Source organism: Ascidia mentula, chromosome 6 (assembly GCF_947561715.1).
Source record: "Ascidia mentula chromosome 6, kaAscMent1.1, whole genome shotgun sequence".
Lineage (NCBI taxonomy): Eukaryota > Metazoa > Chordata > Ascidiacea > Phlebobranchia > Ascidiidae > Ascidia > Ascidia mentula.
In genome coordinates this window covers 4,770,913-4,787,836 of record NC_138571.1, presented here as the reverse complement: position 1 = coordinate 4,787,836, position 16,924 = coordinate 4,770,913, and the positions used below count along the sequence as shown (strand labels likewise).

The window sequence follows — 16,924 nt, the reverse complement described above, 5'->3', positions numbered from 1 at the left end:
TTGAGCACTGTGGTTCGGCGGATCGTTGAGTTCCCGCAACTTTAGTCTGTTCGGGTTTGTCTTGAACCACCAAGGGTCGTTAATTCGAATCCCGACAAAGTAGAAATAATTTATAAACACTATTTTAAATCCGTTGAAAGAGTTTTACAAGTTTTTAAATTCTCGCATTGTTTACTATTCAAATAAAACACGAAGGTATACGGACCGATAACAAATATGGAATTACAAAAGGAACAACACAACAGTTATAATTAGTGGAAAAATACAGTGCACTCGCAATATGAATCGAAACAGGAAAGAAGAGCTTGGATTACCGAATGATTACATGACGTCACTCGAACCAAAGCATAAAACACAAAAGTACTGAATATTTACACGGAAAGCAGCAAACATGGAGCAACTGTTGACGATTTTGAAACTAACAAGGTTTGCTTACGTTGTGATTGATTCTGTCACCATGGTAACTACGCCACAGCTTGTGATTGGCACCAAAAAAAAACACCCAAGCATGAATGGTTATGTTTTAACAGTTAGTTAATTAAAAAATTTATATCGCGTGCCGTAAAAATCTACCACATGTTTCGTTGACGTAAAGTTTGAATAAAAAAGTTTTGAAGAAAATATTTTGCGAAACCTCTTCAATTTATTCAATTGCATACGCTGGGACAGTTGCTATTGGCGACAACCAATCACAGCTCGCCGTTTAACATGCTGTGGCCATTGGTCATGCGTTTGGTGGATTTAAGTTTATCGTAACTCCATTTTAACTGTTCCACCTCGCTCTGATGGCGCCTTCTAGCGTCCTCTAATTCGCTCAACAAGTGCTCGTTAGTGGTCACCAAAGAGCTGAAACAGAAAATAATTTCTTTAATTTTTGGTTTCTTCACTCGAATATTTTCCTTGAGGGCTTGCTCGTTGATTGCAGGAGAATCTGACCCTTGGTTAATTATTATCTCTTTGTCTACAACATCAAATTACTACGACAAGAATCGATTTGGTTTTCGATTTTATGATCCATAGTTCAGCTTTTGTGTGCGTTTCATTGTTTTTTACTATTTTATGTTTACAGAAACGATGCTTACGTCACAAAAGCGAGACTTTTCGAATAAATCTGCTAATATTATTCAGAGATTGGTTGCTTCAAAACATTTTCGTTAGCAGAATAGAAATCACATTCTTTAATAAGTTGAAAATTTTTTTAACCCAATTTTTTAGCTTATTTTGCAACTGAACACTGCATAATTTAGAAAGTTATTTATCTGACACGGCGCATTGTACAAACTGAAATGTGTAATTTAGGTTTAGTCCATGGGTATACAACACACTTCATATGGGTTTAAAAATGGCATGCGTGCTGATGTTGACCTTAAATGTTGGAAAATACGTGGCGTCCTTAATTACACGATGCTTTAGATCCAACAATGTTAGGTTTCTTTGCCGAAATGTATCACGTCTAAAAGGTCACAAAAAATGGCACGCGTAACCGTTTGCACCTCCGGTTTTATATTTTATTCCACAACAATGGGATTGTGATGTGCTTACCGGTGACTATCCTGCAACATTTCAGTGAGTTTGGTCAACTTCTCATATTGTTCCATCTTCGTTCTAAGTTTCACTACTTTTTCCGTCAGTTCGCGATTCTCGGCTTCCACAGACTTGAGGCGTTCGTTGCTCTGATCCACGTTCTTCACACAAACGTTAAGTTACTTGTGAAGTCTCCGTATCATAGAAAACGACATCTACGTAACACAGTGGCTCCCAACTTTCGGGAACTCGTGACGTACTCGTCCTAACAAAATGTTACAACGACGGAACCGGAAAATTGTGACGTTTTTTTAGTGATATTAGGTCCACAGTTTTTATAGCGTTGACCTTTATCTACAGACTTTGCTTACGTGTGTTACCTTCATTCGAATTATTATTTCGAATTGAAAATTTTATTTAAACAAAAAAAAAACATTATATAAAAATCAGCGCAACAGCTAAGAGGTCACGTAGTTTGTTACTAAAATAAAATTTGTCCCGAGTCTTCAATATCAGTTTGCGACGCCACAACAAAGTTAAAACGACGCCACATTTGGGAACCTCTAATCTAACCCGTCCCACAACGCAAAAAAATGTTTCAAATGCTTCACATAACGATCATATCATGACGTGCACAACTCTATGACGATGCATTAAAACATGCAGAAGTCAGTGATTCTAGAACAGAGAAAATAAATACCTTGTGGTTCGCCAACTTCAAGTCAGCTTCGAGTTGAGCAACTTTACCGCGGAGTATTTTGTTGTCACTTGTTGTTAAGTTGAGGCGGGACTTTACCGATTCCTGCGAGAAAACTAAAACATTACAACCACGCAAATAAATGAAATGCTTTCTTATTTTTTTAAATCGTGTACAATAAAGGTCAAGTTTCCGATTCGTGTTTCAAAGCCCCTATGTAGCAAATAACATCGTTGACAAATTACAAGTTGGATAGAATCATATGCTGTTTGAGATTCACGATCAGAAGCATATAACTATAGGCCATCGACTGCAATTAGTTCGGCAAGCCTAATTTATATGCTTGCGCGGTTCTATACCGTAATATAAGCTTTGGCTGAAAAAGTGCGAAAATTCAACTCACCAGTTCAGTTCTTGCATTGGACAATTCTCCTTCTTGTGTCTGGACGTTTTGCGTCTGTTTGGTGGCGCTGTGGAGCTGCTGGTGGAGGGAACGGATTTCTGTTTGTTGGGTGGAAATTTTATCCTGGAGGACCTAAAAAACGTAGTTTATACGTTTATGTCTCACATTGGACATAGGAGCAGTTTTATTTCAGCTATTGATGCATTTCCACCTGCACTTGATGCTTTGTTTTGACAAAAAACTTATAATGTTCATTGTCAGCAGTTTTTGTCGTCACAATAATACGACGAGTGCCGGTTTTTCCTAATATTTCTTTCAACTTACTTTTAGTTGGACTTCTCTTGCTGACGATAATTCAGATTCGTATTGCTCTAACGGTCTTTGAACCAAACCTTGAAACACAAAACAATTGAAAATTTCGGCAATCACAAGTAAGACTTAATATGAAAAACATGTAATGTTTTATTAAGTTCCCCATTTAAATCCTGCACTCACATATAGAAATACCCCGCAAGCAAGAATACTTTGACATGCTCGATTAAAAGTAAAATATTTCTGTAATTACTAACACAACTAAATTCATATTTCCCAGAATTACTAGATTTTTTTAGTTTTCTTTCAAGAGGAAAATGGTAAAAGGTAATCTGTTTGCAAACACGTATTTCAGGAGAAGTGACGACAACAGTTGCCTACTTTGAAACTTCTGATGATAATGAAGCGACTTTGATCCGTTCCAGTAGCGGTCAACCAAGTTCAACAAGCCTTCGATGAACGTGATTTGTGTCAGGTTCTTACGTCGCGATATTTCCTGTGCCGTTGTGGATTCCTGGCCACAGAATGAGGCGTCATAAAAACTGGAGTTCGTCCAAAACAAATTTACCGACTTACACCAAAGCTGAGTTTCTTGCCTTCGGGGAGTCCCCTGAAATCATCGTAGCTCGAGTCGCTTGCTATGGATGAAGCATGTGACATTTTGGGCGGGACGACAGTTGGTTGATTGACAGTTGGGGGTGGATCTGTGGTACCTGTAAGTTGGGGACGTCGATATGTTGATTCAACATCAGATATGCACAAACTCTATCCATATGGGATGTAGTTAGCAACACTCTAACTAACCAACCAGACAGAGGCCTGATATATCGAAACAGTGAGCGATGTGTGCAGCTAACTAGAGTAAATAAATGTTTCTGAAACTTTTTCGCCCAAAACTAGAAGGTTTAGAAACACTAAGACGGTAAAACAACAAAAAAAAGTTGTACCGAAAAGTTACACAAACATGAAAACATAACAGTACCAGGATGTGGAGTGTAGTTAGCAACACTCTTGTACTGAGTATAAGCTGATTCCTCGTCCTCAAACTTCAACGTATCGTTGCTGTCTTCTTTGCAAGGTGAACTACAAGTAAGATAACGTATAACTCACCACCATACATTGAAGCAATAAATTAGAAACAACATCAACGGATTTACTTAAAATTCTAAGGAAAAAAATACCGCTCCATATTGCAGATACTCCATATCATAGCACTGTTTTGTTTCTTTGGCAATAACTTATGCCATTATAAGTTTATTACAACGTATTAAATAAATATACCAAGTTTTTCGAATTATGGATCCCCTTTTTGTTCACATCGGCAATATTTTTGCAAACAAAAAACAAAACTCACCCAAAATCTTCGTCAAATTCACGCCTTCTATCTTCTTCCTCTGTTTCCTTGCGGACAATTTTTACAAGATCTGAAAACAAATAATCAACAAATTTAAGTCGGTGAACAATTTATTTCAATTGCAACATGGCAAAAGTTGTATTGTAGACATTGCAACCTACTGCGAATTAAACAACATTAATTAGTTGCCATGAACGCAATATCGCACATTGGTCATACTGTAGTTCACAAACATAATTGAAAACGATGTTTTCTATGTTTACAAACGTCTCAGCAATTAACTCCGTGACTTTTGCACCCTTTTCTGTTCAACAACGCATAGCGCGTTTTGTTAAAATTTAGCGGCTACCATGTATACGAACATACTGTATTATGTCAACATACAATCAAACTTCACAAACTTGGTTCGACCGCACACATATTTTCACTTGATACTAATGACTAAATACATATAACGCAACCTGAGCTACGATCCAGTTAACTGCAACCCAACTCGACTAGTATCCAAATTTGAGCGCTAACGGACGATAACAAAGCTATTAACGCCCTATAGTAGCGTGGACAATAGAAACACACAGGAGGCTATTGTGATCACTCGCTAAACTAAATAAACCTCGGCTTTGGGAATGTTTGGATCATTCTTTAAATATTCTGTTAAATGGAGACTCCTTATCTAGGGAAAAAGGCAACATGTTTATGCCATCAGAAATGGGCCTGAAGATAATTTTATTGGCCCAAAACAGTAGAATGTGGGTAAAAATTATACAACTAAAGTGTGAGTTTTTGTTTATTAACCTAAATACTGTTTTACATCAAGACGTAATCATGTTCAAACTTAAGTCCCAAAATTTTTGGTACATGCACTAGATAATATATCATGTTTTGACAAATCCTTACACAAACACAGTTTAGCAATACCTGATTTTGTGTGCATTTCTAGTGGATAGTTGGGATTTTGTTGGGTGTTTGTTCTGCCCAAGCTGTGATTGACAAAATCGATGACATCACTCACTGTGTCATTGTCATGCATCACTGAGCAAAAGTTATGCAAAACAAGAGTTGTATCAATAATTTTTTAATGTAACATATACCAAAAATTTCAACAAATTGTTGTATTTAGCAAATAAATTCCAGAAATCATGAAAACAAGTATATATAAACATTAATGTTAATTACCAGTTGGTTTTTGCACAAGGCTTTTCACGTAATTGACTCTTGGTTGCCTTGACTGGTCATTTTCCATCAAAAATGGAACTTTTGATGTAACGCTTCTACTTCCTTCATCACCATCAAACATATCTGGTAACTAAACAGTAAACAATGGGGGTAAGACAGGAAAATCAATTCAAAGCCAACCACAGAATTTGGGGAGCTTGGAGCCCTTTTTACCATTTTGAAATGTTTAACTTGTTTCCTTTTTTCCTTATTGCTATGTTTGTTGGTAAATAAAATTATGTTTAAGTATTCACATAAATTCTGAAGTGGCTTTCATGGAAACCTAGTAAACTGCAGAAAAAATAGAACAATACCTCGGTGGCAGAAAAATGAAGAAATGCAGCTTTACGTTCACTGTCTCTCACTGGACGGTCATCTGCACAAAAAGTTGTAAAACATATTAAGTTTGTTTTGATTTTTTCCATCATTGCAATTATCACAATTTGTTTGAATCACTACAAACACTGCATTTGCATTTTAGCATTAGGATCATTGTTCATCTTTTAAGGTTTGATTTTTACAATCATTGTTTTACAGAATTGCCAGAAAACCCACCAAGTCTTCTGAGTAACGGTAACATGTGAGCAATGAAAAGACGATAGTCTGGTTCATTTCCTGTTACTGGGTTAAGTCTGAGATCTACGTCACGAAGATTTTGGTTTTTTCTCAATCTGAAGATTTCCTTAAGATTTTGTACTTTGTTGTAATAAAGATTGAGTTGTTCCAATAAGCTGAGATGTTCCAAACCCTGGGAAATTATATTAAAAATCCTTAAAATAACTGATGGTTGCAGTGCATTTACATCAGTGGTACACAAAACATGGCACACTTAAGTTCTAGTTAAAAAAATCAGCATATAGCGAAATTTAACATGCTTCATCCCCGCCTTTTACCTTGAGGGAAACAAGATTATTCTTTGATAAATCCAGATGCAAAAGTCTGGTAAAATTTTGCAATGAAAATCCAAGTTTGCAGATTTTTTCATGGTAAGTCCCAGGAAGTGCAAGAGATTTTACATCATCTGTAAAAGCAACACTCATAGCAATAATTTGTAGAGTTTGTTTTGGCAAAAAGATAACATTCGGCTTGTATGATAAAAAAGTGTCAAATAAAGTTGTTTAAACTCACCTAAATTGTCGTGGTCCAGTTGAATCCGATCCTTGATCCACTCTTCAGTTATTTCTAGTATTGTAGCCATGCTTGCATGTCAAACTACCAACTAACATACAATAGGGAAAACATGCATTCAACAAATACAAGTCCATAAGTGGTTACGGTTACTTTTTTGATACATTGCATCATGCTTTTTTGCATAGAAAGTTAAAATGTAAATGAGCCATGAAAAAGTTGAAATGTCATGAACATGGATGAAACTTCTTAGGTTATCGAGTCAGGCGCCCAGGGTGGGTCTAACGGTAACGCCAATGGTCTGATCTGATATGCCAAATGTACACTTCCACAATACGTACTATGCACTGTTTGTTTTTTAAACAAATTAACTATTCAAAAAGTCTTATTGGACAATGCAACGAGCAATCAAAGCCAAACCAGTTTCACATTTAAATAAGAAACAACAAGCGAAATTGAACAAACAAAAATTCGTAAATTTAGCGCTGCATTCAGTTACAGGGAAATACCCTTGAGGTAAAAAGTTTTAAACACTGAAGGGGTAAAAGTTTAATAATTTGTGCAACGAAATCAATAAACATAGCTTCTGCGTTTTACCAATAGTATCATGCCCTTGAGTAAAACTTAACTCAAAATATGTGATAAATTCTTGGAAATAATTTTTATATCCAAACGTTTCAAAAAAATTCGTAAAAATAGATATGTAGGCTATTCGTTATTCAGTTTTCAGATACTCATTTCAAGTTATCCAAAACCAAGAAGTATCGTATTTAATCTTCTTGTAAGTGTTTTATTACATTTTGTTAAACCGTTTGTATGTTTAGTAAAATAAAATGACCATTCGCAATAATTGAACTACAAATATACTCTTGATTGAACTCTTGTCCAAGTAGCAAATGAATATTAACAAAATATAACTTAAAATAAGCCGATAAAGGCGTGATGGTCGTGCATCCTTTCTTTGCCCGGTTACAGCTGTCGTCGGCACGTCAGGTAAATCACGTCATTTCGCACCTAATTACGTCACAATCGGACTGGCTGCGTCACAGCACAAGGGGAAGTTGGGGAGTTTCGCAACAGATCTAATCTGAGTAGTGTTAGAGAAAAGTCCATGGGTATTATTCAACATCCAGAATAGATTAGAGACAAAAAAGTTTTGAGCAAAGGTACTTTAATTGCATGTCGTAGAGGTTTGTGAAAGTAAATACTCACAGTTACTTGTGTAGATGGATACATAGTCATTTGGACTACAACTTATTGTGAAGGCCGCGTTTTCCGAAACTGTTTAGATTGATGCAGCAGCCATGTCGGGTGATTTACAGAAGATTCAATTTCAGCTTGGAAACATATGCAATGCTTTTTCGCACATCACCCAAGTCGCACAAACAATTTTGCTTCGACTTGACGGTCAAGATAAGCGTTTGGATTACATTACAAACCAGCTTGCTGGTATTACTGCAAACCTGCAGCCCGTCCCCGACAAGGACGAAGGAACTGGCAGTGAAATCAGTGAAACTTTAAAACCTTCAGCTTCTACTCCAACTCTACATAAAGTGGAGCCTGTTACCTTATTGACAAACAACGTAAGAAATATTTAAAGAAATATCTATTTAATTATTACGTCCAAAACTTGCAATAAAGTTAGTCAATCTTTTTATCGATAACATAATTTAACAATTTATTTTTGCCTTCTAATAATTTTTCAAAAAAATCTGTAAATGAAAGGTGTTTATTTTTTAACGCCTAGACTAATGAAGAAATCACCCCAAGTCCGTCACTGGTGTCGAGCAAGAGCACTCCATCCTTGATGACAAATGACGTTTCACCAGAGAAGGCGAAAAAGCTCACTAAGAAGAATGGCAGGAGAGGTTAAAATGACTTGCAAAAATTATGTGTAGCTGTTTGTTTTGTCAAACGTTTTATGCAGGAAAACTTTTCTGCATTGAAACATCAGAGTTTTCCGTAACGAATGTTAATGTATTTTCTTTAGAAATCAGTTAATATCAGTTTAAGTACTTTATGTGACATTTCGTGCATATATTATTTTCATAAACTTCTCATCTACAATTTCAGGGAGCAACTCGCATAAACCACTTAATCGACAACGTCACAACAGACACGTGATGCAAAAGCAAGAAATAAAATGCAATAAAGGCGCAACAAAATTTAGCGACAAACCTGCCAATAATGAAGCCAAGATTATGTCCAAGAAAGTGTCGTGCGAGAGTGGAGTTTTTTCGTCTGATGATCTTTACTCGGAAGAACTCGATGACGAGTTTGTTTATGAAACAGGTATAAAAAAGTTTGAACTATACTTCTACTTTAAAAGTTGGTTTATGTTGTTCGGTGCCATAAGACACGTCATACTACTAAAGTGAGTCACAAAGTTTTTCCAAACTTGATAAGCCCATATAACATAGAAATCTGTGTGAATATTACCGCTACAATTTAGTGTGTGGTATTTTAATTCAAATATATAACTAAAAATAACAGATGGTTGCCCTGTTCATACCTAACCATTGAAATTCGAGCAGATTTCAATTTCACACATACGAAAAGTTTTTGACACGGTGTAGCAGTATTTTCCAACAGACATGGCGCATTCAACGAAAAATCAGCTACAGTTTATGTGGTATTTTTCGTGTTATGCCCATACATGATTTTCGTGAACAGCAAAATTCATGTAATAGTGAAATACGTGGAAGCAATTGCTTAACGTAACAGGCCTTAAGATTTATTTTCTAGAAACGTTATCATTCAGAACTGTGGCCTGACAACGAGCTAAGGAATGCTATTGTTTGTTATAGTCTTATCAGAAGAAGAAATAGTAATTGCTGAAAGCAGCAGTGACCAACAGGACGAGGTAGACCAAGAGACGCCCTTCGCAACTCCGCCAAGTATCTCACCAAGCCAAAACAACACTGCAAGCGAATCAAATCAACAAGAATCAGCTGTTGAGAATGACAAAACCCAGGCGCAGAATTCAAACCACGCCGAACCTTGTGTCGTCACAGAAGCACAGACTGATACAGCTGAGAATCGCCACTGTGACGTCACAGAGATTGGTTTTGAGGCTGCTGGCGCCAATGCTTGTGATAAATCTGAGAGCCAACTGGTGCCTACGTCTGTTAAGAGCACTGGTGTGCAAAACAACAAACCGAAAGGGAATCAGTTGTCTGTTATGGGTCACACACTACAAGAAGGACGTCGTGCTTCGTATGCAGGCCTAACCTTAAAGCAAAAGCAGAAGATCCTGGCTAAAAAGACAGACGTCAATAAAGGTGAGAAAATGAATCAATTAGAATGAAAATTAACAATTTTGCTGTAAATTTCAAAACCATGAAAATGTTTGTTTCTGTTTCTTGCATTTGTCAGTTTTTATTGCTAATAAAGATGCAATGTATGCGGATAAAAACAATCGGCGCCTAAATGCTTATAAAGCAGTGTTTCGTAAACTTTCTTGTCCTCATAACCTTTGCAAGACTATTAAAGTTGAAACACAAACGTCAAGAAAGCTCGAACGTTTGTCACAATTGACGATTTTTGTCTTATTGTACTTAGGGTGTTATAGAACGTCACAGCAAACATTCGTAACAATTAAACTAAAATGACACAATTTTAAGCGGACATTTTGTTGCTGACGCTGCCAGATTCAATAATTCAAGGCTCTTCAGGCAAATAGTGATATTTATATATGAATAAAATTCACACATAATTATATATCAGTGTTAAGCGGACATATTTGTGCCCCAAATCTACAATTTCATAGAACACTTTATATATTTTTATGGAAACCCTGGGTTCTGCGGAACCCACTTTGGGAATCGCTGTTGCAAAGTTTTACATCGTGAGGTATACGACCTTATAGCGGGGACTCATAGGAGAACACACTGGTGGAAAGTAATCAAAACTGTTGCACTTGCAAATAAAAAAACCTCTCAGTTTACAAATTCCAAAACTACTTTTGCGCCATGGATAAAAAAGGTGGAAACCTGTGCGCGGTTAAGCCAGCTCAAACGGATACGATTGGGCATTTTTTTAATTTTTATTCGTGTGTTATTTTAGATAGGATGACACCCACATCTTTACCAGCAAACGAACCACCTCCACGACCCCACTCAAGTTGCACAATCCCTCGCAACGATACAATGAAAAGTGACGTAGGTGATGCGTCATGCATGGATCGACGGTAACTTGGATTAATTGTGACATTTTATTATCAACAAATTTTATTGAATGTTTGTAAAAATACAGATTAATTGACGTCAAACGTCAGTTTTCAAACTCCAGTACCAACAGCGCCCCTGGCGGAATTCAGATAACAATTGGAGCTGATACGGAATCTGAAGATGACGAAGACGTGGAAATAAGTGAGACCATATTTACTTTTTCTAAAAAATATTGGTACTTATTCCGTTTTTTTCTTGTAACAACTCGTTTTTGCCCCCATATTTTTGTATAATCCATTTTTCAAGCAACAACTGCGATTTGCCGCAAGTGACTAAGTTCTGTCTTTAATTGTCAAAACAATAATTTGTTTTTTATTCACTTATCTCTATTTATCCAACTTTTCACACAATGTATTTAATGCTATCGCTTTTTATTTGTTAAAACGTTATTTCCACGTTTTTTGAGAAAACTGCCGCAGTTTTCTTAGTTCTTAACTTTGTCTTTGTAGAACTTCCGAATATTCCAGCTCCGGCATTTTCCTACAGAAGTGTCACAGTAAAAAATTCAACTTACAAACATTTCTACGAACTGAAGGAACAACTTGGAGGGTAAGTCGGTCTTCACAAACTTGAACAAGACTTTAACCACAATTTTAAACGACATTCGCTAAAACCCGATTATGTAACGTGTTGTTTGGTTTTGCAGAGGTCGGTTCGGCAAGGTTTACAGATGTGTTGAGAAGAAAACGGGTTTACAACTCGCGGCAAAATGTTTCCTGTGCAAAAAACCTGTTACAAAAGTACGGTTTGTTTTTATGTTATTTTCTTGTGTCCAAATCGCAATCGAGTTAAAGAAAACAATGAAAAATAGGGTGTAAAGTGTTAATCAACCAAAACGAACTTAAAAAGATATTCTGACAAAAACTTTATCTGCACCACTGGTAATGCACGAAAGCACAACGAAAAAAAGTTTAATAAAGACGTGCCTTTTTTGTTGGATTTTTTTCATACATTTCCCGTGGATGCACTTGCGCGCAGTGTCCTGCACTTGCGCGCAGAGTAAAGTCGATTGCACAACGACTAAAACGTCCAATACAATGAAAAGGCTTTGCCAGAAGATCTTTGTGATTTGTGTTAACAATTTGCCTGACATGCAATCGCAACAAACTGTGAGAAAATTTCGTTTAAATGAGCTGGACATATGAAAAATAATTTTTCGGTACCCTATATATTCATTGTATATCATGTGAACTTTGGTATCGCTATAATCTGCACCCATTTCAAGCGAACTCCATCAAGACGTTGTTATAACTAACTTTTGCTGAACTCGTCTGTCGTTAACAACGTTTGTCATCCAGCTGACAGATAACGTTTATCGTTTCAATGAGGTTGCAAGATTGCGTGCAAACCAGCATAGAGTTTGTGTTGCTGCTAATTAACCTTCGACGTTAAGTTCAAAACCTATTCAAAACTGCTTGTTTCACATCAATTTATCAATGCAGACCCATAAATGGTTAATCGTAAAAAAAATATCAAGTATTTTCAAAAGTAATGCAGCTGAGTCCATTATATATCTCGATAGCCAGCGAGTTTTGGCCAACGTTCACAACGTTGAAATTAAAAATACTGCCTCTAACGAAACAAGTATACAGCATTGTTTGACAGCTAACTATGTCTTTTTCTTGCGTAATATCTGCCCGAATTACAAAAACATCCACAAGTAATAATATAACTTTGTGTTCCTGTTGCTGCCAGGCATATTGTATTTCAATTTATCTGTTCTTCTGGCACAATTAAACGTATGCTTTTTATTCACCGACCATGATGGCCTGCTATTTAAGGTAGAAGACGAAGCCTATGTCAAAAAAAGTAGGCGAAACGGCTGTAAATAAAAATATGCGTTGTGACAGAAGAACAGATCAATTGAAATATAATAATATAACACGCACACAAATCTAAAAAAATGCCGGAAAGTTAATAATTATTTTGTCAACAGACTCTTCTTAAATCCAAGTCTTTGAAGAGAGCACCACAAAACCTAAAGACAAAACGAACCCAACAGGAGCCAGTTGACAAGGTATTAACAAACATAGAATAAAATGACCTCACCATGCAAAAGTGACGTAACTGTTACGTTATAGGAAGACGTCATGATCGAAATTTCCATCATGAATCTGATTGACAACGAGAACGTGGTGAAGTTGTATGATGCTTACGAAAATGACAACACGATGACACTTATACTCGAATAGTAAGTTAGTTTAGTTTCCAACAACAAACTTTACTACCTTGGTGAATATGTAATCCCTCGAAGTTGGTTGTAAGGTTCGATATTGTTGAGCGGCATTTCTACTAACTCGACTTTCCAACAAAAACACTAAATAATCTTTATTTGTGTGTGGTTCTATCATTTCCTGAACTGTGTATTTCGTTGTGTTGACGACCCTTGCAGTTTCAATGGCATCGTGAGCATGGTTTTGTACCGTGCCAGTATTTTTAACAGTGTGTGTAGTAATTAATTGATCCGAAAATATTTGGCATGGGTGTAAATTTGTTAGCGGTCAACTTATGCAGATTGCAATCAAACAGAATTATGGTTAACAGAAATGTTGACAAATTCGCGTATTTGAAATTTACTATAACCTGCATTTGCTTTTACAATATGCAAAAATCACCATGGATGCGTTGTATTTTTCACTTCTAAACCTGGTTCTTTACAACAGTTTGGGAGGTGGTGAATTATTCGAGAGAGTGTTAGCCGACCAATCACAACTAACAGAACTTGATGCTGTCCTGTTCATGCAGCAAATCATAAAAGCAGTTCAATATCTCCACAAAAATCTTATCCTGCATCTTGATTTAAAGGTAAGATAAATACGAAACTAGTTTAATAAAATTGGTTCTCGTTTAATGCCCATTCTCCATGATGGTGCTTTACGTAAGCGCTTTTGCTACCTTTATGACGTAACAATATGGTGTTTGTTCGGCCCAGTATGTTTTTGTATCTTGTGTGTCAAAAATTTTTGATTTCTATGCAATTCACGTCACGCACTAGTATGGCTCAAACTACGCCTCTGTGATGTCACAAGAGCAACAAAGGAAGATGTCGTTTCATAACTGCGGCAATGTGATTTAACAGTGTGGTGTTTAATATGTCAAAGATCTTGTCCTTGATCAGATCAATATTTGTAAATACTCTTGCATTATATGTTTATAGTCTGCAACTTTTCTTAACAGCCGGAAAACATATTGTGTCTGGATCGCACGACTCACCACATAAAAATCATAGACTTCGGTTTGGCGAGAAAGTAAGTTTTTTATTCTTTTATTTTATCTCAAACTGTTTAATTTAAGCCAAAAAAAAGGACGGAGATTTAGTGTTTTCAGTTTGGATCAATTGTGCTCCGTATGTAAGCAGATCACATACTTAAATTTTGAGATTATGATGAGATGTTTTAAATTAAAAACCAGAAATGTATTAACTCAATGTTGCGAATGTATAGAGTTTATTTGTTCTCCGAAAAATTAATTGATATTTGTGTGATCCCAGGTATATTCCACGTCAGAAACTTGTTGTCCAGTGGGGAACCCCCGAGTTCATGGCGCCTGAAGTTCTCAATTACGAAGTTGTCAGTTTTCCTTCTGATATGTGGAGTGTCGGGGTTATATGCTACATACTGTAAGTAAAGAACCAAACTTCCACTTCCAAGTAATAAATACCTAAAAAATATAGATTCCGCCTGTGCCATATACACCGTCAAGTCAGTTATTTTTGTCTATCGTCGCATTTACATTAACAACTATGTTCAAACAAAATGCCTCAATATGTCAAAAAACACGTTGAATTAGGAAACCTTGAAGTTAACATTCATAATTTTATGAATACCTGGAAAAAGTTGTTTAAATCTTCATTGCTTCCGTTTTTAGTTTAAGCGGAATATCTCCATTCCTGGGTGAAAACGACAGTGAAACGATGGAAAACATTGCGGATTGCGCCTGGGATTTTGATGAGGAACCTTTTAAAATTGTGTCAGACGATGCGAAAGATTTTATTTCAAGGCTATTGGTCATTGCTAAAAGGTATATTTACTCTATGTGGGTTGGTGTGATTTTAATGCCTCGTTTCGGGTTTGAAAATATCTGCGGTGAATTTAAATACAAGTGAAGTTTTAGGTGAACTGAAAAGCGTTGTGAACAAAGATACTGGGCAATGTTGCAAAAAAAATTATATAGCGTTATTTAAAAATTATTTTGACCCTTTTTTTCAAAAAGATGTGCACAATGTACGTTGTTTTTTCTCGTTCATTTCTTCTCACGTAATGCGAGCATGCCAAAATAAACGGGGAGTTACAAAATCCTGTAAGCTTCATACACTTATTTTAGTGGTCGGATGAGCGCAACACAATGTCTCCGGCACGAGTGGCTTTCCACCCCGCTCACAAGTAGGAGAAGAAAAGCGCTCATGAACAAAACTCAACTCAAAGTCTTTATGGCCAGAATGCATTGGAAGGTAAGATACCGAAGGTCGAGGGTTCGAATCCCGCCGTAGGAAACTTTTTCTTTCATCGCTTATATGTTTCCCAGGCAAGCATTGCGGCAGTTACCGCTGCCAACTGGCTTCGAGGAAAAGTTACGAACTCGGGGTCGGACAGTGACGTAGGATCTGCAGTTTGATGACGTCATTCTTGTCGTGTCGAGTAGCGACCAACTTTCCACGTGATATTGTTGCATTCTAGGAATGCCAAAATGGACATTGAAATTATGTCTGCTGCGTTTGTGATGTCAAGTTAACCAAAAAAAAACATAAAACAAACAGCTTGTGTGCTTGATGACTAACTTGAGACAAATGAAATCACATCACATATTTTCAAGCTCCCAGGTGGAAACCATCTATAATATTCATCTTTTATAGATTGTTAATTTCATTTAATTGATAAATTTATAAACGAAGCAACCCGAGCAAAATCTGAATATATTCTAACAATTAAATATCATCGGTGAACGTAGATTTTCCTTTGTCTTGTCTGCGATCTGTTGACGACTTTCCTCTTTATTTTCCTTGCACTATATTCGTCGACGAATTAATTTAGTGAATTTTTGAAATATTTTTGCACCGTTAAGTTTGTTTAAACGCCAAAGCAAACAAATTTACAACCGTTGTGTTGCGATTTTGGCGCATCAACAAAAAGATTGCATGATCCTAATGTAATAATTTGCAATTTTGATAGAGTTTGAAAACAATTTTAGTATTTTGCTGTACACTTTTGTCAGTTCGGTGTATGATGTTTTTTGCCGCGTAAAATTTTTATTTCAGTGTGTTTCAAAAAAACAGCGATGTACAATAAAACTTGTGCTGGAACCTGAGCCGTAATAAAACTTTATTATTCATGTCCTAATGCACAGCAGTCCTAATTTGTCGTTTTACAGTTTTCAACACATGTTTTTTTCGAAATAGGATTAGTTAGAACCGTATGGTAATGTCATGAATTTATAGTTTCGTGTAGCATCCAGAAGAAACAAAGCATGCTTAACTTGTTTGGGGACGTATTTTGTGTTATGCAGCACAAAATAATTCTGACAGCTGTTATAAGAAGCTACTTACAAAAAAAAACTCATTTTAGTCTGGCAAAAAAGACACCAGCACGTACCTTTGAAGACATTCCAAAGCACTACAAATTAAAACTACTTCATAAAACGACCAAACACAAACCCTTTTCGCTTATCTTCCTGTTGTCACATGAGGCCATGTAATATAGCATCTATTGTTTGGAATGTGATACTGCAAGACGTATAAAAACTGTAAGACGGCTAGGTTGCCATAATTATCTTAATTCTAATGCAAACTTGTTCCAGATCACAATCAATAAAGGCAGGTATGAAAAATGTAGTTGAATCTTGTTTTGAGGGAATTCTGCCCATTGACTCCTGCCGAGGTGATCGGTAATTTTTCTCTGTTGTGCTTTTGACTGCATTCGGACAGACGCTAGTATTCTGAAAGTTGAGCTTTATAAAATGTGAATTCATCGGCATTGTGGTATTGAACCATTCGTACCTATTGCTTGGATAGTTTTTGCAAAAACTAGTGTTTTAGTTTGTGTGAAAATCAACCTATATCCTATGGT

General features: G+C 36.4%; 2 protein-coding genes across 2 annotated transcripts; one reads left to right on the top strand and one right to left on the bottom strand.

The window, feature by feature from the left end:
• Positions 1-184: 184 nt before the first annotated feature.
• LOC145906028 (centrosomal protein of 72 kDa-like) lies at positions 185-6,753 on the bottom strand. The gene is made up of 15 exons (XM_082993403.1): positions 6,634-6,753; positions 6,399-6,526; positions 6,061-6,253; positions 5,820-5,881; positions 5,467-5,596; positions 5,209-5,322; positions 4,291-4,360; positions 3,919-4,019; positions 3,513-3,649; positions 3,318-3,450; positions 2,949-3,016; positions 2,625-2,756; positions 2,225-2,326; positions 1,543-1,685; positions 185-846 (listed from the first exon to the last, which is right to left on the bottom strand). The coding sequence occupies exons 1-15, from the start codon at positions 6,701-6,703 to the stop codon at positions 690-692; spliced, it is 1,740 nt and encodes a 579-aa protein (XP_082849529.1). The 5' UTR covers positions 6,704-6,753; the 3' UTR covers positions 185-689.
• Positions 6,754-7,937: 1,184 nt separating this feature from the next.
• Positions 7,938-15,540, top strand: LOC145906405 (uncharacterized). The gene is made up of 16 exons (XM_082993821.1): positions 7,938-8,216; positions 8,381-8,501; positions 8,707-8,925; positions 9,441-9,914; positions 10,699-10,822; positions 10,888-11,003; positions 11,312-11,411; positions 11,509-11,602; positions 12,799-12,879; positions 12,944-13,053; positions 13,526-13,667; positions 14,040-14,110; positions 14,353-14,481; positions 14,730-14,882; positions 15,186-15,312; positions 15,387-15,540. The coding sequence occupies exons 1-16, from the start codon at positions 7,938-7,940 to the stop codon at positions 15,474-15,476; spliced, it is 2,430 nt and encodes an 809-aa protein (XP_082849947.1). The 3' UTR covers positions 15,477-15,540.
• Positions 15,541-16,924: the final 1,384 nt, after the last annotated feature.

What these genes read in the sequence shown, in the direction of transcription:
- LOC145906028 (XM_082993403.1), bottom strand. Translation starts at nt 6,703, where the DNA reads ATGGCTACAATACTAGAAATAACTGAAGAGTGGATCAAGGATCGGATT. An exon ending in CCAATGCAAGAACTGAACTG is followed by an intron (nt 2,327 to 2,624) that starts GTGAGTTGAATT and finishes GTTTTCTCGCAG; the next exon opens with GAATCGGTAAAGTCCCGCCT. An exon ending in ATGTTGCAGGATAGTCACCG is followed by an intron (nt 847 to 1,542) that starts GTAAGCACATCA and finishes TTTCTGTTTCAG; the next exon opens with CTCTTTGGTGACCACTAACG.
- LOC145906405 (XM_082993821.1), top strand. Translation starts at nt 7,938, where the DNA reads ATGTCGGGTGATTTACAGAAGATTCAATTTCAGCTTGGAAACATATGC. An exon ending in AAAGACAGACGTCAATAAAG is followed by an intron (nt 9,915 to 10,698) that starts GTGAGAAAATGA and finishes GTGTTATTTTAG; the next exon opens with ATAGGATGACACCCACATCT. An exon ending in CTATTGGTCATTGCTAAAAG is followed by an intron (nt 14,883 to 15,185) that starts GTATATTTACTC and finishes CACTTATTTTAG; the next exon opens with TGGTCGGATGAGCGCAACAC.